We start from the raw sequence: 24283 nt of genomic DNA, 5'->3' as shown, positions 1-24283 counted from the left end.
TAATTAATAGTTGTAACGTAGGGCTGGGCGATAAAACGATAACAATAATTATCGCAATATAATATTCCTCAATAGAAATGTAACAAACATTCGATATAATTCATTTCCATGCTTAGATGGCATGCATAGAAATGTATCACGAACTGCCAATCATGTGGCAGGAATAGAGGTAAACATTGCACAGTTGCATGGTGAGAGATATAAATTCAGGCCAGCACGTGGTATTGTTTACAGAGGCAGTGGCTAACAGGCTTGTAGTTGGAGCGGAATAAGCGAAATGAGCGACACCGAAGAAAAAGCAGTGCCCATGACCAGCTCGAAGGATGAGGACATCGCTGACAAGAAAGGTCACTCAACTTCAGTAGTTTGGAGATATTTTGCCTATTTACAATCCGACAAAAAACAGTGCAGCGTGGACTGCAAACTGTGCCGAAGAAAGCTGAGACTGTAGACAGACTTGTCTTTCTTGCCCGTAACTTGTAGGGTAATGGCTTTCCTTGTTTAAAACTTGTACAGAAGATACTGACCACAGTTGAGATTTTTCTTTTGTCTATTTATTTTGTTTACATTGTCAGCTAAAACACAACATAATAAACAAAATGTTTCAAACCGTCTGTACAAAGGGTTTGGCATGCTGACCAGAATTAAGATTTCTTTGTCTATTTATTGACATTATCCTTTAAAGCACTTTTAAACTTTGCAGTTTGAGCCATCTTACATGTGTGCTGTATCACACTGCAGCACTTAATTTTTCTATTAAGATATTCATTTTGTTGAGGAAAAAGGACTGAAAAAGGCTTTTACTTAATTTTAGTCATGCATATTTTGATGTTGAAGAAAGATTTCATCATTATAATGGTTTTGAATGTTCTACCTCAGATTTGTGAATGCTGTTTGGCAAGTGTTTGTCATGTTCTGACCATAAAGAATAGTTTAAAACCACAATTAACCATTGTGGAATTGGCTGCGATGCAAGGGGCACCAGCTAAAATCTTGCCTAGGGCACCAAATTGGTCAGGGCCGACTCTGATTACAGTTGATAACTATACTGGTGAGACTCAACCTCATTTTCTATTTTTCATTTGTATGCTAACTTTACATTTTATCAGTTAATTAGAGAACTTCTCTGAAGTCAGCTGAACAGTAAATGCAGGAAACATATATACATTAATCAACAACACCACCTTCACCCCACCTTTTACCAAAAAATGAGCTGTCAGGTTCTTACTCGACATCTGAATTCTCCAGAACTTGGAGGAAAAGGCACTTGATGTGTTTATCTCAGGTGTAGCAGGTGCAAGTTAGCTTGCGGCCATTAAGAGTTTAATTACTAAACCCCTGGATTCAAACAAGTTTCATCAGGTCATAGTCAAGGACCATTAAATCAAAACAAAAACTCTTACAGAGTAAACCAACATCAGATAGCATTTTCCCGCTAACATGACTTGGTAAGTTTGATTGTATCTAAAGGTTTGTATTACTTAAATTAATGTACAATGTGGGATTCAGAGGTGAGCATATCAGAGTTTCACATTTATGCCAATGCAATGCAAAATGAGGCTTATATTAAACATAAATACAGAAAGTGGGCAAGTGACACTTAATTGTAATTGTCACTGAACTCAAACGAGATGCTGATGACCCTCACAGACAGAGAATTTTCTGCTGAGGATCAACTCAAGGACATGAAGGATTCAGCCATTTTTGACTTTGAGAGCTGATACTAGATTAGAAAGACTGGCAACCTGAAACCTTATATAAAGAGTCGTGCCGGAAACACAACACAAAACAACACAGCATGTTTATTTTCCAACATCAATGCTCTTGTATCCCTTGATATTACACAGCTTGTCGCTATTGAAGTTGACCAACAACTTCCTCGTTCCTGCACAGGTTGGGGTAAAGTATATTTTAACTGTGGCGGTTTGTTTTGGCCCCACTGATCCAATCCTGCTGAAAGAGATGGAGACGGAAGATGTCACGTGGTTACAAACACTTTGAATCTGGTGTTCACAGAGATATTGAAGATCTGCCAATTAAACCAACCAGCCCAATAGTATCACTGTCAGATGTCTTATATGCTACACCTTCTCTTCCATCCCTATAGATTAAATGAAAATGTTTTATAATCTTTGCTTGACACTTTCAGTTTGTTTCAATTACCTTCTTGCCACTAAAAACAGCTAACCTTTAAGATTACTATAGATAGGATGTACAAAGCTTGATGTGTTGTTCTTTAGGTGACATAACAAGCTATTGACATAAATTGAAGACTAATCTGTATCATAGCAAAGCCAAATGGTTAACAAATGCATCTATTTTTTCCATATTTTATTTATAAATCTTATGAACATTTTATTCCCATGCATTATACTCAGGTATTTCTCTGACCATTCAAAGGAGTTCAGTTAAACTACATATGCAATGTATTTGATTGATTGGTAATATTTGGGGGGCAAAATAATTAAAAACAATTAATAACAAAATAATTATTTACAATTATAAAATTAAGTAATTGTTATAAAATGAATAAAATTAATTCATTCATTAATAATAACTATAATTATTGATTTCATTTTACAAGTGTAATGTGAATATATTTCATTGAATATATTTTAAATGTCCTCAAAAGATTTTTTTTTTGGTGGGCTGAGGTTTCATTGAAGTACAGTGAAAGACTTATATCTCCATTCAAGCAAAAACAATTTCAACAGATGAACATATTTTTGATGGCATTAGCTACAGAATCATGGCTGTTTGCTCTCTGTTCTAACTTGGGCCTTCATTTTAGAAGTTGATTAATTGATTGTTATTCCTGGAGTTAAACAGCTGCTGGTTAAATGGATCTGAACCATATAGGAACAGCACATGTCCCATGGACGTACGTTTCTGTGATGGTCTTCCCACCCGTCAGATTGGCTCCCTCTACAGTGAAGGTGCAGTTCTCCAGGGGTTCAGGGAGAGGGTTCTGCAGGGAGATCTCTGCTGCCAACTGACAGTTCTCTTTGGGTTCTCCCAAGATCTGCAGCAGAATGAAATATTTTTAAGACAGGTGCCTTTATGTAGGCCACATTACCTACATTATATTTACCATATTATGCCATCTTCTTATATATATATATATATATATATATATATATATATATATATATATATTTATTTATTCAATATATGAATTTGCTTTATATTGTCATATAGAAGCAGTAGCAATAGCAATAGCAATGAAGTGGCTGATGTTAAGATCTTTACAGTTAAGCCACTTATTGTCAATGGTAAGGACAGAAAACATGAGAAAAAATCCATTGTAGTCATACAACATTAGAACATATGCTGTACAATGGTCAAATTTAAAAGGGTCAAAGTAGGGATGTAATCTGTGTAATCTACTGTCTAAGGATGTAATTTGCTTCTGTAGGTCCATCATAGGTGTGGCAGTGACACGGGCCATTAGGATGATGTACCCTGATGGTAATCTCTGGATTCTCCAGAACGATTGTCCTTGATGCATTGAAAATCTCTTTGGAGCCACTATCAATGAGGAGAGCAATCAGCCGGATCATGGCATCCTGGGTAATATGCTCACCGTAGTCCGAGTAGCAGAGCCTAAGGGGCAACTGCTTCACTGGAAATCACATACCAAAGGGATTAATAAATGGGTTGGTGATTTAAAAAACTTGTGAACAAGTACATTCTCATTGTTAAAAATGATAAATTCTTAAAAATGTATTATTGTATTATCCAGCTAATGAGCAGAGAAGACTAATGCAAGATACAGTTGAACAAATGAGCAGATAAAAGGTAAAACAGAGCTGCAGAATATGTGTCAAATGGCCCACTGACCTTCTCCGGATGAAAGCTGCAGGTCAGACATTACCATCAGTCCACAGGAGCTGCCTAATTTTCCATCATAGGAGACAGCCCTACCATAAAACGTAAGTCGGCATGTCTTGGAGACAGGGGTGTTGTTGGTGACCACGGCAAACACGTCAAAGTCACAGCCTCTCCTCATGTCCTCAGACACCTTGATCTTGATTTGCAGGCCTGGCTCCAAGCCCAGCTCCTTCAGCTTGTTGTGGTGATTGGCTTTCTGGAAAACCTCTCGCTCCTTCTCTGAACCTGAAAACCACATCATCACTTCAAGCTTCGGAGTGTCCTAGTGGGGTTGTGGGTAGTTGTTTCCTGGCTTGGCTCCTTGTTTGAGCCATTTTCTCTTATCTGTTCCATCACTTTGTTACCTCATAATAAAAGTAAAAGACATAAGTATATAAAACAAGTGAAAGAATGTTAAGGAAATTTCCAGCAAGAGTATATTATTGATGGTAAAGAGAATAAAAGGCTCTGAAGGAAAAACCAGTCAGTATACAAAAAAAAGAAAAACAATTAATTCCTATAATTCCTGACAATACCCATCCATTCCCATTAATTCCCATAAATTTCCTGGGACAATTTCTCTGTCTGAGAATTCCTGAAATTTTGCAACCCTAGTGCACATCTTCAGTACACAGGATACTCATAAGAGAATGTGTACTCACAACCATATATAAAATTGAATGTTGCTTACCTTGATGACTGAAAATGAAAAAATGCAAAAACCATTTGACTTTTCTTGCACAAGATCTCTTCTAAATTTCTTGTACTGCTACACAAAAAAAGTAACAGTGATTGTGATTGAGGATGTCGTTCTCTTTGAGGCTGTACCAACCTTCAGGGTACTTGTAGAGGTGTGTGATGTCCTCCCTCGCATCTTTGCCCACACTCTTAGTGCTGATAAACTGTCCCACATAAGTAGTTGATCCTCCAATTCTGACTTTTTGGCCGTCCCTGAACATCAAGTATTTCTCCACATCGGCGTTGACCTCCGCAAACACAAAGGGAGCGTCGTACTTAATAGTGAGCTCACCCTCTTTGATGGCTTTCACGGGCACAGGGCCACAGCAGTACACTCCTAGTGGGGGGGGGGGGGGGGGGGGGGAATGATATGTAGAATACAAATGTATACTTATTGTATCATGCAAAAAAACTCATTTTCATTGGTTTTCAAGCTTATCACAAATAGGCCTTCATTAACCAGTGGTCCTTGCTTTAACCACCTGCTTTAAGTCCTCAGTTCCATCTGGTGCTGTTGTATAGATGATCCAAACTTTTAAAAGATTAACTTTTCCATGAAAATTTAAGAAAATAAGTATTATACGTTTATAAGTTTTACGTGTTTGGAAACTAAATATAAAGCACATTATGTAGTTGAAAAGAGCACACATGAAGTAAACGATCCCCTTGCATAACTCACCTTCCATTACTGTAGCAGGGTATATTGTAGTCTTACTGCTAGCTATGTCGTACTGCACTTGTGTATCAAATGTACTTACGTATGCACACACTAATGATCACTGTATTGTGTAAGGGGCTGATGCACATTTGAACACAGTCAGTTGTGTCCTGGAGGGCTGATGATTAATTGCATGTTGTTTTTTTTTCTTTTTTAAGGAAAGCTATTATTATTATTATTATTATTTCTTTCTCAGGACATTGAAATGCAGAAAAATCTGAAAGCTGAAATGTTAGAATCTCAGTAACCATGTGAACACAATAGAACTCCTCATTCTTTTGTAGAAATCTGGGGAGATTCCATGATTACCATCACTTTTCTCCTGGGGTGTTGGGTCACAGACTTGCCAGCCATTAAACTCAGGTTTGAGATCGGGCCGTGCCATCCAGCTCTCCACCCACACATGAAAGTTCCTACGGACAGGATGGAGAAAGCCAAAGATAAACCTCTCAATTTCTCAGTGTTAATCTTCACTTGAAATCCATTAGTTTCCTTTCTATGTAGTTTGTGCCAACCAGCTCACCATACTGAATCCTCAGATAAATCCTCTACGTTTTCATCATAGATGAATTCAATCACCAGGTTGCTGTTGCTGTCATGAGCTGACTCAAAGTTAGTGACCACTCGACAGGGGATGCCTAGTGCTCGGGACACTGGTGAACAGAAAATGGCCACAGCATCAGATAAAAGGCAAATTGAGGATGTGCTGAGACATAACTGTGACAAATAATGGAAATCATGCAAAACAGAGAAGGCAGGGATCTAAGACAGCATTATGACATTGTATGGGTGACACTTTGTTGCTCAGTGAGTATTACCTGTGCAAGCCACTGCAGCAAAGACCCAGCACTGTCCGTAACAAACCGGCCGACAGGAACTGGCCTGCCACTCACGCAGAATCTCCACACTGCTGCTCCACTGTGAGGGGGGCGTGCCATCATCATAGTTACCTGACCAATTTCCCATGAGTATCCCTCTGTCATCGTCGCAGTTGATCTAGGAAAGGAAAGTCATTGACTGCACAAGTGCTGCTATTTTGGTATTCAAACTTTTGATTTGACAAGGAGAGCATGATTATTCTGATGGTGTGGGCAAGATCTTCCTCATATGTTAGGAAATAATGTAAAGTGCAATAAGTGCAAGTTCAGATGTGATGCAGCACAGACTGTCCTTAAAGCAGTGTTGTCCTGGGAAGATGTGTGATGATTTCATTCTAGCCACTCTCTCAACCGAATCAGTGTCATTGAGAACATGCATTTAAGTACTTGCATAATTCTTTCTTCAAATTTACTACCAATGAATGCAGGTCTTTCTCATCACTGTTGCAATGCATTTTTTTCCACAGGCAGGTGTTTAGATTCAATCACAAGATGTCTGAAGCGTAATGCTTCAGCCAGTGAATTTGGCAATCTAGCAAACATAATGTCTTTCTACAGGAATTTACCATTGCACTCAGGACTCTGGTCACATACACAGGGTTCCTTCTGCCTGAGCAGTCCTTTGATGGGTTCTTCAGATATTTGGGGTTCTCATCCAGGATTCTCAGGCAGGTGTCCAGGATCCCTGGTTCAAACTGGAGAGAGAGACAACTGAGACTGAAGAAATGACATATTTTTAGCATTCAGCTAAAAACTACATGAAGGAAACCAAGCACCACGACAATGCCATTTATAGTAGTAATAAAACTGGACTGTCAACAGCCAGAGGACTCTTAAGGTATGCTCCTTTCCAGACATCTGACCATGTGCATAGGGCTTTAAATAAATCATTTTCCTTGAGAAATAATCCTTGTTGAAAACTTTGCCATTTTTAATTTTAAGCTTGGTGATAACGTGTGATAGAGTTTCAAATGTACCTTTAATCCTAATGTGAAACAGCAGCTGTTTCATGTCCCCAGATTAGTTCTTACCCTGTCTACCCAGAACTATTTTTGTTCTCACCTGGGCAAAGTTCCATGGGGTATCACCAATGTGTTTAGGAGTTCCTCTGTAAATAAGACCATCCTGGGACAGGATGTACTCCTTCCGTTTCTCTTCATCATCCATAAATACAGCATCTCCTGTTGCCAGGGGAGCAAATAATGATCTTCAGTGATTGATTCAAATTCTTCTTTACTTTGTTATTGTCCTATGGAAGGCGTAGCTCTCAAAGTGTAGTTGAAATTACAGGTTATTTACTCACTTCGGCACCAGGGGTTGAAGAGCAGCACAAACTCTCCCAGGCTGATCTCGGTGCCCTGGTCCAAAGTCAGAGAGTATCGGCCAATGGGAGCATCGGGGGCCGAGCAGATGGACAGGGAGACAATTTTTCCAAGGGAAAAGGACACAGATGTACTCCAAGTTTTTTTGTCTATGGAGCCACTCAGACTAAAAGTGGCCTTAGTGCCCCATTCCTCTGAGGGGGATGGCCCTTAAAACACACAGAGTGGATATATGAATTGTCATCAGCACCTAGGGTACCAAATGTATTTATTTATGCTCAGGCAGAAACCTCCCCCCCACTCCCACCCCCAACCCCGCCTTGTCAGGGTGATTTATGTGTTACATAGAAGACTGTATATTAGAGAATGCAAGTGATAAATGCAAACATCAAATGAGCATTTATGAGATAAGCATCTAGCATAATTCATCATTTCCAGTCACTGTCAACATGTTCTGCGCTGTCCTGGATCAAAGGTAGATGTAGGGATTGGAATTCTTAATTACCATACACTACACAAACCTATATTGTAGCCAGAATAAAGAATGGTTAAATAAGCCCCATACTGAACATTTAACCATTATTTTCACTTTAAAGATTGTCCAGAGAGCTGTCCAATTATCCAGAGACATTGTGGTACCTGTCTCAGCGATAAGCCTGAAGGTGCTGACTCCAGGCTGGAAGGTTCCAGATCGAAGGTGCAGGGTGAGGGTGAATGGCTGTCCCCTCCGAATTATCAGGCGATCCACCCCGTTAAGGTCAGTGTGGTGCTCTGCATTGTTACATTTACACTCCAAATCACATCTTTCAATGTCCAGTGCTAAAAAAAGAAAAGAAACACAGTGTAAAAGTAACAAAATGGAAAAGCTATTTTATATATATACAGACTGCATTTATTGATAAGCCTGAGTGCATGAGAACAGGAAACAGAAAAGAATGGTGAATACTTTTTCTGCTTAAATAGTGTACAATTTCGTAACAATGTTGGAATGCAAGGAAGAAACTCCCTCAGAGGACAAGCCATACACTGCAACATGAATAATGTTGTTCCAGCTAATTTTCAAATTACAACTGCAATCTCTGACAAAACAGTTGAAACAAAAGGGAATCATCTTTTGATCATCCAGATATGTCCAAATGTGCAGGAATGCACACTTGTGTTACTAGCTAACCTTAAAATGGAAATAAAACAGTTTGGTCAATAACCGTATAATTAAATGAGCTGGAAAAGATTTATCAACAAATGCTTAATCACCTAACAGCCTTAAATACACACTCTCTATCATTCTCTCTCTATCACAGAATTGCACACACACACACACAGACAATTAGCTTTTTTATATTTTTTATACTTAAGAAAATTTATACTATATTGCCAATGACAAAATTAAAAATGAAATAAAGGTCTGGTTTTCAATTTGCATTATATCCATCTAAATTCTAGAACATATTTGGAGATTTCTTTTTCTACAAAATAAATATAAGCAGCAACTACATAGTGACGTAACTTTCACACATAATATGAATGTTACATAAATGTAAACAACCCCACTCTGATGTTGACCTGTTAATCACTAAAATATTTTTCATGCTCCCCAAGGAGGTCCCCAGACCCTGTATGGCAAAGCCTCCACTGATGACCATGCTTCACAGTCCTTTTTGAGATGTCTTTCAGACATTCGAATTACTGATATAATCTATATAATCTGGTGAATTATACAGCACAAACTGGTGACTTTTACTCCAGATTTCTCTGTATGAATACTACCAACCCATTGTTTCTCCCAGCCAAAGAAGGATAACTGTCAGTAGTGATGAACACCAGTGCACACAAAGGGAGCCCAATGCATTGTGGCTCATCTGGCAGCTGGCTGAAGATTTCCTGCGCTGCGGTTTGTTTGTGCTTGGTACACAAACTGAGCAGCTCCTCTGTGACACCAAGGCCACCCACTGATAAAAATAACTTGTTGCACACTGTCCTACCCATCTGTACTTATATCAGGCTCAACAGAATATGCACTGAATGATCCGTCCTCCTCGTAATCCTGCTGGTCTGTGTCATTTGCAAGATAAATGATTTGACACAGTGTTAACACTAAAGCTGATGTAACTGAATGAGATTTCCATTTCTGGACATATAATCCAAGGAACCCTCAGCATGTAAATCAAACACATTGCACTGCCACTGAATTCAACAAAAAGTTATCCAGTATCCATTTGTTTTGAAATTGCCATTTCATCACACGCTTTTCTCTTCATAGTGAAGATTGTCATTTTATACTGATTCTTGAGAATCTGTGAATGCTACCTGCTATCAATTTTCTGATTAGACAAGTGTACATTTTTATGACTTTCAGTATAGTTTTTGATCATGAGCTGAATAGTTGTGAATGACTTTTTCATAGGCTGTTGAACTTAATGAAATATACTAATATACTAATATTATTTACTGTAGAACTGAGAGACTTGTCAATAGATGGAACAACAAATGCCATGTTACACTAAATTACATTACATTCATTTAGCAGATACTTGTATCCAGAGCGACTTCCATGTCATACAAATAGGCCTACTACTTTGATAGTTGATGTCAGCAGTACGATAAGACATAATGGTCATACATATAGTTATTAACACATCATTGTGACAGCAGTGACACTGTATATGCAGGGATTATGCATGTTTTTTTTAGGTTTATGTTTTTTTAGCCACCTCTTCAGACCGCACCTCAGCTCCCCTATCCAGGCGCGATCTTTCGCTCCCCTTATGTGTAAATGTATTTAGTAGTGTCCTGTTACAGCCTTTCATGCACTTTCACTTTGTTAGATACACTTTGTACTGGCACTTTACCAGTCACTATGGGTAAGCACATATGCTAAAGTAATGTAATGCTCCCTGCAGATACATATATGTGTGTGTTGAGAAACATTCCAATTTTCATACCTGAATGTACAGTGAAAACCTCAGAGGTGACATTCAGGAAATTACACTCTGAGCCATATGCTAATTTAAAAATTCAGCAATTGAATAACTATGCATCAGTCAGAAATATGTAGATCATAGCTGAGATATGTTTTACTGCACATCCTTTTTCCTGATAGGGCAACATGTCAGTGAGAATTTTCATTGCATTCAAAACTGTGTTACAGAACCAGACTTACCTTTGCTTTAGCTTAGATACCATCAGCTCAATTGTTTCAGGACTCTTTCTTTTAACAGTGCAAGATTGTTGAACCCTGATGTGTAAACTGGTGACACAGTCATTTTATGTACTTTTATAGTACATGTTTAAAGTGAAACCTGAATCCAAAAATGTTAGTAATATCAGGGATTTTTTCAAGCCTTACCTTCAGCCATTGTAGTAGTCTGTGAAGATTATAATTTTAGCTGGCTGTCAGTGCCTGCACTTCGTGACTGTGCTGCCCAAGGTCAGACACTGGCTATTTTGCATGGCTTAAATGACCCTACCATTCTGGCACCACCCACTGTCATTATTTATGGTGAAGTTACTCCTCCAACTTTATGTGCACAGTAGTCCAAATACTCTTGTATAATACTCTTCTACTTAATTGTTGTAAATACAGTACAGTGCTGGAAGGCCAAGCTATTTCAGAGCTTTATTTCCTCCCTGTGAGTTAAGAATTTAGTTCACTCCTTTCTCTGACTCCAGAAGGCATATTTATGGAACCAAACACCAAAGGCACATAGATAACTATTGCTATCCTTTTTCAGGGGGCAAAAGTGTGAAAGCACAGTGCTGTTTTTATAAGTATTCCTCTTCTTTCTTCTTCCAGCCTTTTTTCAAAAACAGTTATGACTTCAACACCCTTTGGGAAGTTCATATTAAAACTTTAATAGGATTCAGAATGAGAATAAATAACATCTTAGCAGTATAAAATGCATTAAATATTCTTGACATACGAAATTTTGTAACTGTGTATATGCCATTATATGTCATGTGTGTTGCCATTGTAGATATATGCAGAAGCTCATGACAAACATCGAAGCAGAGATCTCAGACTCATTTCATTTGAGGGCTGGTGTGGAGAATAAAATTTAGGGAGATTTGCCAAACATGTGGTAATGCTTCATCTCTGATATCTCTCATACCTATAACTATCAATATTCCAAATCTTTAGCCCGTATAAACAAGGGACTACATCCTGGCCCTTCCTTTCCCAGGATTATTCTAGATTCTAGATAGGATGCACTGCGTGCTGAAACATGAATGCAAAATTGTGTAACACGTAAATATATGAATAAATGTATGTATAAATGAAATACTATAAATGTTTAGTCTTCATTAGCATTTTTTTCATGCATGACATTACATTTTCAGGATTCCTGCATATTTAAAAAATAATAAAAAAAAAACATTTACAGGTACATGTACCTATTCAAACTTGTTTCCTCACTCATATATACCTATGATGATTATAGCAGAGTTTATGGCTACAGTAATGGGTTCCTGATCGGTTTCACACTGTTTCTTATTACAGTAAATGTCTTCATGTCCAAAGCAGAGCTGTTTCCTTTAAAAGCTGAAAGGATAAAAGGTCTTCTTAAACACTGAAAGTGCTATGCAAGCTGTTTCTGTCCAATTCTGATCAGGGGAAGCAGGCAATCAGACTTCTGTTGTCTCTGCCTTATCCAGATGCAAACATTTCTACTGAAATTCTACTCTTGGGTTGCCAAAAAATGCTGGCACTCAGTCTGTGGTGCAACGCTGTGGTGGGTGCGGTGTTTTTGCTTGAAGGGTAACCTACCCACCCTTAAGAATCTACCTTGCAATCACAATAACAAACGGGTACACTTAAATGCAAATTACCTGTCAGTTTCCCATAAATGTCAACTTTACAAACCTTCTCATCAGAAGGATGTTTCTCAATGTCTGAGGATTGATAATTGGAACACCTCTAAAAATGTATGACTGACAACAACCTAGTCATCCACAGTTGCCTGAGGATTGCCTGGTGAGGATGTCGGAAACTTGGCCAACCAAAGGCCACCTACACTGCAGTGAAATGGGTGCCACTTAAGTGGTGTGACGATGTACCCACCTCTGTCCCCACTGGTGGAGAGGGGACAGCCATTTGACCCAGTCCCAGTCATAGCCAACAGATGACAAGATGGAAACCATTATTCATTTGAGGATATCGGTTTCCCAAATCCTCTTCAGAACGCAACAAGTCCACTAAGTGTCTTGTCTTCAGAAACTGGTGTCTTTCAGTTAAAGCAGCTGGGTAGCAACATACTGTAGATCACGCCACCTCTTCAGACCGCACCTCAGCTCCCCTATCCAGGTGCAATCTTTTGCTCCCGTTATGTGTAAATTTAGACATGGCAATTCCACCACAGGGTATGTGGTAGATTTCTGCAATCTTATGGCAAGGCATATAGCATTTCACGTATGCATTGAACTAAGCATGCACTTGTGATCTCAGTATTGTGTTGGGCTTTGATGCATTTTCAAATGTATTTAGTAGTGTCCTGTTACAGCCTTTCATGCACTTTCACTTTGTTAGATACACTTTGTACTGGCACCTTACCAGTCACTATGGGTAAGCACATATGCTAAATGACAGCAGTAATGTAATGCTCCCTGCAGATACATATATGTGTGTGTTGAGAAACATTCCAATTTTCATACCTGAATGTACAGTGAAAACCTCAGAGGTGACATTCAGAAAATTACACTCTGAGCCATATGCTAATTTAAAAATTCAGCAATTGAATAACTATGCATCAGTCAGAAATATGTAGATCATAGTTGAGATATGTTTTACTGCACATCCTTTTTCCTGATAGGGCAACATGTCAGTGAGAATTTTCATTGCATTCAAAACTGTGTTACAGAACCAGACTTACCTTTGCTTTAGCTTAGATACCATCAGCTCAATTGTTTCAGGACTCTTTCTTTTAACAGTGCAAGATTGTTGAACCCTGATGTGTAAACTGGTGACACAGTCATTTTATGTACTTTTATAGTACATGTTTAAAGTGAAACCTGAGTCCAAACATGTTAGTAATATCAGGGATTTTTTCAAGCCTTACCTTCAGCCATTGTAGTAGTCTGTGAAGATTATAATTTTAGCTGGCTGTCAGTGCCTGCACTTCGTGACTGTGCTGCCCAAGGTCAGACACTGGCTATTTTGCATGGCTTAAATGACCCTACCATTCTGGCACCACCTACTGTCATTATTTATGGTGAAGTTACTCCTCCAACTTTATGTGCACAGTAGTCCAAATACTCTTGTATAATACTCTTCTACTTAATTGTTGTAAATACAGTACAGTGCTGGAAGGCCAAGCTATTTCAGAGCTTTATTCCCTCCCTGTGAGTTAAGAATTTAGTTCACTCCTTTCTCTGACTCCAGAAGGCATATTTATGGAACCAAACACCAAAGGCACATAGATAACTATTGCTATCCTTTTTCAGGGGGAAAAAGTGTGAAAGCACAGTGCTGTTTTTATAAGTATTCCTCTTCTTTCTTCTTCCAGCCTTTTTTCAAAAACAGTTATGACTTCAACACCCTTTGGGAAGTTCATATTAAAACTTTAATAGGATTCAGAATGAGAATAAATAACATCTTAGCAGTATAAAATGCATTAAATATTCTTGACATATGAAATTTTGTAACTGTGTATATGCCATTATATGTCATGTGTGTTGCCATTGTAGATATATGCAGAAGCTCATGACAAACATCGAAGCAGAGATCTCAGACTCATTTCATCTGAGGGCTGGTGTGGAGAATAAAATTGTCTTAGAGGGCCATTTAGGGAGATTTGCCAAACATGTGGTAATGCTTCATCTCTGATATCTCTCATACCTATAACTATCAATATTCCAAATCTTTAGCCCGTATAAACAAGGGACTACACCCTGTCCCTTCCTTTCCCAGGATTATTCTAGATTCTAGATAGGATGCACTGCGTGCTGAAACATGAATGCAAAATTGTGTAACACGTAAATGTATGAATAAATGTATGTATAAATGAAATACTATAAATGTTTAGTCTTCATTAGCATTTTATCACTCTCAAGATATTTATGAAACTGTGGTCATTGAACATATTTTCAATAAAAGTATATCAATACAATTTGTGGAGTCCAACATGTTTTTGAGAAATGAACCATGCTAAACTGTTAGCTATAAAGTATTAATATACATCTCAACCAGCTTGTCATTCCAGTACTAATATATAATATTCAGAAATAAAGTATTGTATCACAGTGTTTGGATTGATGCAAACAGAAGGAGGAACTTTACTGTAAATTGTGGCAGTGGGAGGAGTAAGCATGATATGGTAATTTAAGGCATTTTAAATAGCTAGGTTTCAACCTGGATGCTCTGTAGATTCACAAGAAACAACCACAGACAGCTGAAGATTTTAATCTCTACAGTCTCCAACCATGGCTGAAGGTAAGACTTGAAATCCGAGACATCTCCAATATGTTTGGACAGTTTTAGGTTCAAAAGGAACTGCTATCTGTAATGCCAATGTCAGCAATTTACACAGTGTGTGCCAGGGGTTGGCAAGAAGATGCTGGTTATTACAGAGGTCCTACAGTTGTCATACAAGCAGATTAAAGCACATTTAAAGACATGATCATATGCATGTGAAGGCATCTGATACAATGCAGAAATATTTCTTGTTATAGAATAAAATGAAAAAAACATTCACATAAACAAAAATAAACTTAGTCAAAAATGATCTAATATGTATACTTTTTCTGTTTTATCATACTTTTTGTTCCTATTTAATAGGTGATATGAATAAATCCACAGGGCACTTTACAGAAAAGCTGTAGCTGTCACGCCAGCGGACAAAATGCTATTAAGGTTGTTTCTTAATCCTACATTTTTTTCCCTGTTTCAGCATTCCACGTTTCCAGATGTGACTTGCAGTGTAGGCTCAACAATGCGGAGCATCACACCGATCTTAACGGGGTGGATCGCTTGATCGTTCGGAGGGGACAGCCATTCACCCTCGACCTGCACCTTCGATCTGGAACATTCCAGCCTGGAGTGAACAGCTTCCGCCTCATCGCTGAGACAGGTACCACAGCATCTACGCAGACACAACCACCTGAAATTCACATGCACGTTTACAGTGTAAGTCAGACAAGCACATAGGACTAGATGTTAAAAATCCCTGAGTAATTGGCAGTCTTGAGGTGTTGAGTGGGGGGATCGGGGTAAAAACACCATTGGGGCCATCAGGGGGGCACCCTCTTCCCTTCATGTTTCGTTGATGGGCCCATGACATCTCCAGAGAGCTCAATGGTGAACCTTGCAGCTAGGGTTGCCAACCGTCCCGTAAAATACGGAATTGTCCCATAATTGGAAATTAAAAGACGTGTTCCGTATTGAACTGATACGGGACACGCTTTGTTCCATATTTTTGAGAATCAATTCAGCGCAAATCCATGGGAGAGAAATATTACAGGTTAGACTATTAAGACAGGGTGATTTGTATGAGATAGAAGCAAACCCTGCTGCGTTGCTATGATACGCCTGACAGCGGCGCGAGATTTTGTGTGGTGTCTTCCTTGATTCAGTGTTTGTAAAATACATACATTTCAATAATTAATTGTTCATTTGTTTAGAAGATTTCATCTGAAATCTAAAATGTTTTTACACTAATGATTGAAATTCTTTCATAATACCAGGTCTGTTTTATTCAAAAGAATATGTAAAATTGCTGTTTTACACTGTTAAAAGAAAATTCTTGAATGAGTACATGCCAATGTGAAGATGAATTCTATCAAAAATGTTGTTTGCACTACTGAAAAAAAAATGTTACATGATGTAACAATTCAATAGAATGAGAAAATAATATGTTAAACTGTTTTGCACAGCCCAAATAAAATTCTTGAATGATAATCTGTTACACACATATTCCTATCACTCAAAAATACAAAACTGATCAAATTCAGGTTTGTGTGTTTGCTTGTTGAAGCCATAGTAGCTTCCTTGATGTGATTATGCATGGTATGGATAGGACTTCTCACAACCGAGTATGTGGGCATTTTTATGTTTATATCTTTAGATACAGTAAGTCTATTACTGAACAGTAATGCAGGTAAAAGACCAGCTTTATTTGTTATAGGTCCACAGTAGTTGGATCAACTCAGTCCAACCCCCCCTTATTTCCATTTCAGGAAGTTGGCAACCCTACTTGCAGCCACAGGTCACCCCCCTCTGCTTTTACCCCTTTTGCTGTTGGTCAGCGTGTGCCTCGGATGTTGTCTTTTCTTTTTATCCATAGCCAGTTGCTGCTTCTTTCTGCAGCTTCAGATGTCTGATGGCTTGCCGTAGGGTGCGTCCTCGGGTTCCCATTTGCTTCAGTAGCCGGTGGTGGAAACAGCTACAGACCCCCTGCAGCCCACTTCACTGGAAACATAAAAATAAAATAACACGAAGCTGCAAATGCTAACAGACTGATTATTACTATTATTGTTGTTACTAGTAGTGTTATTACTAGTAGTGGTAGTATTATATAGTCTGATGAGAAATGATTAATTTCTTCACTCTGCATTAGGAGTGTGTCACGGGGGTGACTGGGACACAAACGTAGATCACGGGATTTTCAGGTTCCAGGTGTTTATTGAATTTGGCAGGCAGTTCGTATGACCAGAGACAGGCAGGGTTTGAAAAACAGAAGCAGTCCGGGGGCGAATCCAGGGTCGGGAATTGGGGCAGACAGGGTCAGGAACCAGGCAGACGAGTAGTCGGGTGATCGAGTCCAGGCAGCAGGCAGAATCGTGGTCGGGAAGCAGGCAGGATTGGCAAGGCGGCAATCACTCAGAAAAACTATGGCGGGGACAAGACAGGTAGAAACACTGAAACAAACTAGCAACAAGACAGAGACAAGCAGGGAAGATATAGGGCTGGGGTGACGAGGAGATGGGATGCAGGTGAGCAGGCAGGCAGGTGAAGGTGATGAGGAAATCAGGCTGGCGGGGACCAGGCGGGAAGCGGGGCGGGGCTGGAACACAAGGAAAACAAAAGCACATGGACAGGGAAAAACAAAAACACCACAGCTAAGGGGGCGGAGCTCTGAGAGTGTAACAATCAGTTCATGGTTCAGTTGGATACACGATACTGGGTTAATGATCCAATACTGTTATGTTATTACGAACAAAATTTTAAAGAAAACAAACTGTGACTGAATAAGATTCCTTGCTTATTCCCAGGGGCGATTCTAGGATCAGACTGCAGATCTTCCTCTCTCCCTCTTTGTGCTGTCAACCAAAAGGCAAACTTAACAACCAAACAGAATTTATAATCTAATAAAAAGGTACAAATTGATCCATTGGGCTGCTGTAGGCAATGCAGTGAGGTAACGTCATTTTGACTTTACTCTCTCACCTGAACCCGGCTGTTTTCTTACTTTTCTCACGGCTACTTACCAAAGAAATGATTCAGCACTCATATTAAATTAGGCTACTATTTTGTTATTTTTGAACAAAATATATATTACAGTATGTGCACATCCGCAGAATATAGTCCATTCATACAGCTAGTTTGACCCATCCAAACTTTAAAATTTAATTATTTTAAAATGTACTATATTAGCCTGCATTAAAAATACTATACGTTACATATCTAGGCTTCGGCTACTGAAACTACAATAAACTTAGCCCACTAACTAGAAATTTCACAGTGTCCGCTTAGCTGGTGAAGTGGATAATGTTACATTCGTGTCCGTCAACTTGAACGTACGTATGTGGAAACGGTGACTACATCGTACTCATTTATTGAAGTTACATTTGACCCTGTGACTGTTTGTCCCGTCTCTAACAGACAAGTCTTCAAAATCTAACATTAGAGGGCTAAAAATGATTTAAGAAAATAATAACTATTATTATTATTATTATTATTATTATTATTATTATTATTATTTAGGGGTGCTGAGATGAAATTTAGGTGTGCCTGAGCACCCCTTAAAAGAGTCTAAAATCGTCGACGCTTATTTCTGAGGTATAAAATGTGTTAATGTTTTCTTAAATGAAAATTTCTTGTCAAAATTGTAAATTGAATATATTGTTTTTTGCGCAAACTATGTAATCTGTTGTTATAAGGATTTCAAAAACAAATGACAAAAACTCTCTTTAAAAACTTCAAAAACTCTTTTAAAAGCACTCAGACTGTGCTTTCCAGTGGATACTCCAAAGTGTGGCAGAACAAGATTGAACAAGTTTACTTGTTTATTGCGCCCTCTGCTGTTCACATAATATCGTTAAAACCAAAGAGTGTGTTTGGAAGTATTCTGTAGAGATTATTAGCATAATTAGAAGAAAGAGAATGCAGCCAATGCTGCAAAGTGTTTTTCAGCTCCAGAAAGAGTATTGTCATGTTTTTGTGGTGTGATACACTATATGGACAAAAGCATTTGGCTACACCTGTTTTTCAGGGTTTGGGCTAGGCCCCTTATCTCCAGTGAAGGGAAATCTTAATGCTTCAGCATAGCAAGACATTTTGAACAATGCTATGCTTCCAACTTTATGGCAACAGTTTGGGGAAGGCCCTTTTCTATTCCAACATGACTGTGCCCCAGTGCACAAAGCAAGGACTATAAAGACATGGTTTGATGAGTTCGGTGTGGCAGAACTTGACTGGCCCGCACAGAGCCCTGACCTCAACCCCATTGAGCACCTTTAGGATGAACTGGAACGGAGATTGCGAGCCAGGCCTTCTCGTCCAACATCATTGCCTGACCTCATAAATGCTCTACAGAATGATTGGGCACAGATTCCCACAGAAACACTCCAAAATCTTGTGGAAAGCCTTCCAAGAAGAGTGGAAGCTGTTAAGCTGCAAAAGGGGGACCAACTCCATATTAAAGTATATGTATTTGAATACAATGTCATTACAATGTAATGGTCAGGCATCCGAATACTTTTGTCCATATAGTGCATATTGTTTCCTGATATTTCGTTACATCCCTACTCTGTATGTGCCTGAAGGGCTGTGTTCTTCAGAGAAATGGGGCACCAGGGCTACTTTTACTCCGAGCAACATTGACAAAAAAACCTGGGGTGCATCTGTGTCCCGTTCCTCTGGAAACGTCCTCTCCCTGTCCATCTGCTCGGCCCCCGATGCTCCCATTGGCCAATACTCTCTGACTTTGGACCAGGGCACCAAGATCAGCCTGGGAGAGTTTGTGCTGCTCTTCAACCCCTGGTGTCGAAGTGAGTAAATAACCTGTAATTTCAACTACACTTTGAGAGCTACGCCTTCTATAGGACAATAACACAGTAAAGAAGAGTTTGAATCAATCACTGAAGATCATTATTTGCTCCCCTGGCAACAGGAGATACTGTATTTATGGATGATGAAGAGAAACGGAAGGAGTACATTCTGTCCCAGGATGGTCTTATTTACACAGGAACTCCTAAATACATTTGTGATACCCCATGGAACTTTGGCCAGGTACGATCAAAAATAGTTTCAGCAAAACATTGCAAGAACTAATGCAGGCACAAATCCTACTGACTTAATGACATCTTGTTAGGGTCAGAGGTGCATTCAAATATCTGAGATTAAACCTTTATAAGAAGATAAACATTATAACACTATATAAAAATTATAAAAGAGTAGAGTTTTAATGAATATAATTTTTCTGAAGTTCAACACACATAACAAGAAGCTTGGCAGGAGCATGCCTTAAGAGTTTGTTGACAGTACAGTTTCATTGTTACCAAAAATATGTAACTTTCTTGTTTCTGGGATTCCTCAATGTAGTTTTACTTTGGGTGCCGTACATATGGAATTTCCTGATTCCTGTTACTCTGCAGTTTATGCCGGGGATCCTGGACACCTGCCTGAGAATCCTGGATGAGAACCCCAAACATCTGAAGGACCCATCGAAGGACTGCTCAGGCAGAAAGAACCCTGTGTATGTGACCAGACTCCTCAGTGCAATGGTAAATGAGTCAGTTCCCTTAGAGAGACATTATGTTTGCCAGGTTGCTAGATTCACTGTCTGAACCATTACACTGAAAGTACAGACATCTTATGAAATAACTGCCAAACACCTGCCAAACCTTCACTCCAGTTCAACGACGGAATCAGGCACTCATTTACATGCGTGCTCTCAATTTTACTGATATAACTGACAGATTGATTGGAACACAGCCCATGCAGGTCTTCTGCAGGACAGAGTTTTACCAGCACTGCTGTAGTTATGGGCCATGGCTGAACTTGAACTTACATTACAACATTCCCTAAAATGAGAAATCTTTGCCCACACCATCAGAAGGGTCAAGCTTCCATATAATTGTCAAATCATAAGTCTGAATATCAAAGTCAGTGACTTTCTCTCCTCAGATCAATTGCAATGATGACAGAGGGATACTCAAGGGAAATTGGTCAGGTAACTATGATGATGGCACATCCCCCTCACAGTGGAGTAGCAGTGTGGAGATTCTGCGTGAGTGGCAGGCCAGTTCCTGCCGGCCGGTTTGCTATGGACAGTGCTGGGTCTTTGCTGCAGTGGCTTGCACAGGTAATACTCACCGAGCAACAAACTATCACTGAAGCAATACTCTCAGAATTCATCAGGTATCTTGATGCAATGCTTTGGTGTCACATCCCTGCCTCCTCCACTGTTTGCCACAGTTATGTCTCAGCACATCTTCGATTTGCCTTTCACTTGCTGCTGTGGCCATTTTCTGTTCACCAGTGTCCCGAGCACTAGGCATCCCCTGTCGAGTGGTCACTAACTTTGAGTCAGCTCATGACACCAACAGCAACCTGGTGATTGAGTTAATCTACGATGAAAACAGAAACAAGATATCTGAGGACTCAGTATGGTCAGTTTTTTTGCACAGAGCTACATAGTACATATGTATTATATGTGAAGATTGGCATACAGTGATTGGGACATTTACCATTAATGACATGATTTTCTCCATCCTGACCACAGGAACTTTCACGTATGGGTGGAGAGCTGGATGGCACGTCCAGATCTCAAACCTGAGTTTAACGGCTGGCAAGCCAGTGACCCAACACCCCAGGAGAAGAGTGATGGTGCGTATTGTAAGGGTGCTCCAGCTGTCTCTGCAATTGAATGAGGTGGTTCATCATGTTTCAATTCCTCACTGTGGCGCTTCTGCTGTACCTTTGGGCAAGGCAGTTACCCCACCATTGCCTCAGTAAATATTCAACTGTATAAATTGACAATGTAAAAAATGTAACGTATGTATATGAGTGTATATAATGTATGTATATAAGAGTGTCTGCTAAATGACAATAATGTAATGTTGTGATGCCATGAATTGATGCAGAACAAAAAATCTGTCAATAGCTTTCAAAGTGTCCAAAGAAGACATAAGTAAAAGTAAAATTCTATATATGGTCTCAGAGGAGATGCTTGTTTGCACCTATCTTACAATAATGTAATGCAATACAATATGGCATTAGCATAGGCACCTTGCATAGCTATTATTAACACACAGTCCACTTATACAGCTCTATGTTTGCTGTAACAACTCTTATTATGTCATTAGCTCAGTGGTATAAATGTAGCACTCAACCTCAAATCAATTCCTGCAACCAACTGATTACAAATCCATTTTCTTAACCCATGCACACCACTACAGCGCTGTTGCCCTTATGAATATGCCCCCCCCCCCCACTAGGAGTGTACTGCTGTGGTCCTGTACCCGTGAACGCCGTCAAAGAGGGTGAGCTCACTGTTAAGTACGACGCTCCCTTTGTGTATGCGGAGGTCAACGCCGACGTGCTGGAGTACATGACGCTCAGGGACGGACGAAAAATCAGAATGGGAGGATCAGCTACTTATGTGGGTCAGTGTATCAGCACTAAGAGTGTGGGCAAAGATGCGAGGGAGGACATCACACACCTCTACAAGTACCCTGAAGGTAGGTACAGGCTGTGAAGATGTAATCTTCACTATGGACATTTGTTTACTTCATGTTTTTATGTATAAATGTATGTATTTGTGTCTGATTGCATTCTTCAGAGCCCTCTGTTTTCCTTTGTGTCCAGCTTCATCTTTGGCAGTTAAAAGCACAAAAATGTGTGTGTATTAGAAGTGAGTTTGCACTAAAAACTTATATGATTTCCAAAATTTTCTTAAAATGAAGAAAATATGAAAATAAATTGTACAATGTGCATAGCTGAGCACAGGGTCTCTTTTGACATTTTTTGAGTGTCCAGTTTACCAGGTAGTCTGTTTAAAGGGCCATTTATAAAAAAAGACAAGACCTCAACACCTATGCTCAGTCTTTCAAGCAAAGACATTGCAGGAGGTGTATTACATATGAATTCTGTATTCTTCCTTCGGTAACTTGTGCAATTCACTGGAGCAGCTGTGTGTGTTTCTGAAAAAAAGCCTCAAACCAGGGTCTCAAGTGAGGATGTGGTTTTCAGGTTCAGTGAAGGAGCGAGAGGTTTTCCAGAAAGCCAATCACCGCAGCAAGCTGCAGGGGTGGGGGGTGGAGTCAGAGCCAAGCCTACAAATCAAGATCAAGGTGTCCAAGGACATGATGAGGGGCTGTGACTTCAGCGTGTTCACTGTGGTCACCAACAACAGCCCCATCTCCAAGACGTGCCACCTCAAGTTTTACGCTCAGGCGATCTCCTACCACGGCAAATTAGGGGGCCGGTGTGGACTGTCCAACATGCTTTATCTACAGCTCTTTCCCGGTGAAGGTCAGTAGATCATACATGCTGTAACATATGTAAACAATTACTAGAGATTTCTTACTTTTTTACATTTCTTTTTTTTCTCACTGGCATCATTGTAATTAGTTTGCCAGATTATACAGATAGATATGTTAAAAGTCCAGTAATCAAAAGAATCAATAATATGTTTTTAACCCTTATTTGGTGTGTGATTTTCAGTGAAGTCGTGTCCCCTCAAGCTGTGCTACACTGACTATGAAGGGGCCATTACCCAGGATTCCATGATCCACCTGCAAGCTTTCCTGCAAGACACCACCACAGACGAGCTTTTCAAAGCAGCGAGGACAGTCGTCCTGGAGAAAAGAAAAATCAACCTTAGTCGTTAAACTGTTTGATGGTGTCTGTTACTGAAACACAGAGGGCCTCAGAAAAATCACCTCCTTAGGAACTTGACATTATCCTTTTACAAATATGGAATGACAGCATCTATTTTTTTTTTGACGTGTTTGATGTTTAATATATTTGTCCCTATACACATACAGTATAAATGGTAAAAAATAGCAGCTTTATCCAACTAGGGTTCTTTGAATTACAAAGCTCAAATTCAAGGATTCCTGTGTATTAAACCATCCAGCAATCAAACAAATTGGTGAAAATCCCTGACTCTACTGCCATAACTGCTGCTTCCCTGAAATTGTGAGTAGTGATCAGACTGTGTTCAAAATCCTCCTTTGGTTTGTTTTGTCTGGTTTATGCTATAAAATTAACTTTGCAGAGAGGGTGGAATTTTTTAAACACTTTTACTCGCCTTTAGAATACAGAATGAATATTGCAGCCACCCTTTCAAACCATCATGTTTTCCCTCTGACTGCTCTTTCACGCAGCACTGATCTATCACAGTACCTCTAAAATTAAGCCAACATCAATAAATAATGTGTCTCCAGGATAACTACTCTTTTAATAATAACAGTGATGCACTGCTTCCAGTGATTGCTTATATCAGGAACAGGAGGCTCTAAGTACACTACCAACCTTTTTCTCGCCATTATAATAAGCAATATTACTTCCTGCAGTGCATTACTGTCCGAATAATGGT

At 39.4% G+C, this 24283-nt stretch overlaps 2 protein-coding genes across 2 annotated transcripts; one reads left to right on the top strand and one right to left on the bottom strand.

The window, feature by feature from the left end:
* Nucleotides 1–970: 970 nt before the first annotated feature.
* LOC118780581 (protein-glutamine gamma-glutamyltransferase 2-like) lies at nt 971–10950 on the bottom strand. The gene is made up of 13 exons (XM_036533162.1): nt 10873–10950; nt 8166–8345; nt 7508–7735; nt 7267–7385; nt 6771–6899; nt 6145–6322; nt 5850–5979; nt 5636–5739; nt 4703–4945; nt 3841–4116; nt 3462–3622; nt 2886–3022; nt 971–1950 (listed from the first exon to the last, which is right to left on the bottom strand). The coding sequence occupies exons 1-13, from the start codon at nt 10880–10882 to the stop codon at nt 1803–1805; spliced, it is 2043 nt and encodes a 680-aa protein (XP_036389055.1). The 5' UTR covers nt 10883–10950; the 3' UTR covers nt 971–1802.
* Nucleotides 10951–14933: 3983 nt separating this feature from the next.
* Nucleotides 14934–23573, top strand: LOC118780837 (protein-glutamine gamma-glutamyltransferase 2-like). Its single transcript, XM_036533555.1, has 11 exons — nt 14934–14952; nt 15410–15589; nt 19503–19727; nt 19850–19968; nt 20334–20462; nt 20866–21043; nt 21221–21350; nt 21464–21567; nt 22179–22421; nt 22933–23214; nt 23407–23573. Exons 1-11 carry the CDS (start codon nt 14943–14945, stop codon nt 23571–23573), a joined length of 1767 nt encoding a protein of 588 aa, XP_036389448.1. The 5' UTR covers nt 14934–14942.
* Nucleotides 23574–24283: the final 710 nt, after the last annotated feature.

Source organism: Megalops cyprinoides, chromosome 7, assembly GCF_013368585.1.
Source record: "Megalops cyprinoides isolate fMegCyp1 chromosome 7, fMegCyp1.pri, whole genome shotgun sequence".
Classification (NCBI taxonomy): Eukaryota; Metazoa; Chordata; class Actinopteri; order Elopiformes; family Megalopidae; genus Megalops; species Megalops cyprinoides.
Note: the sequence above shows the minus strand (reverse complement) of the source record. Positions and strands in the feature narration are given on the sequence as shown.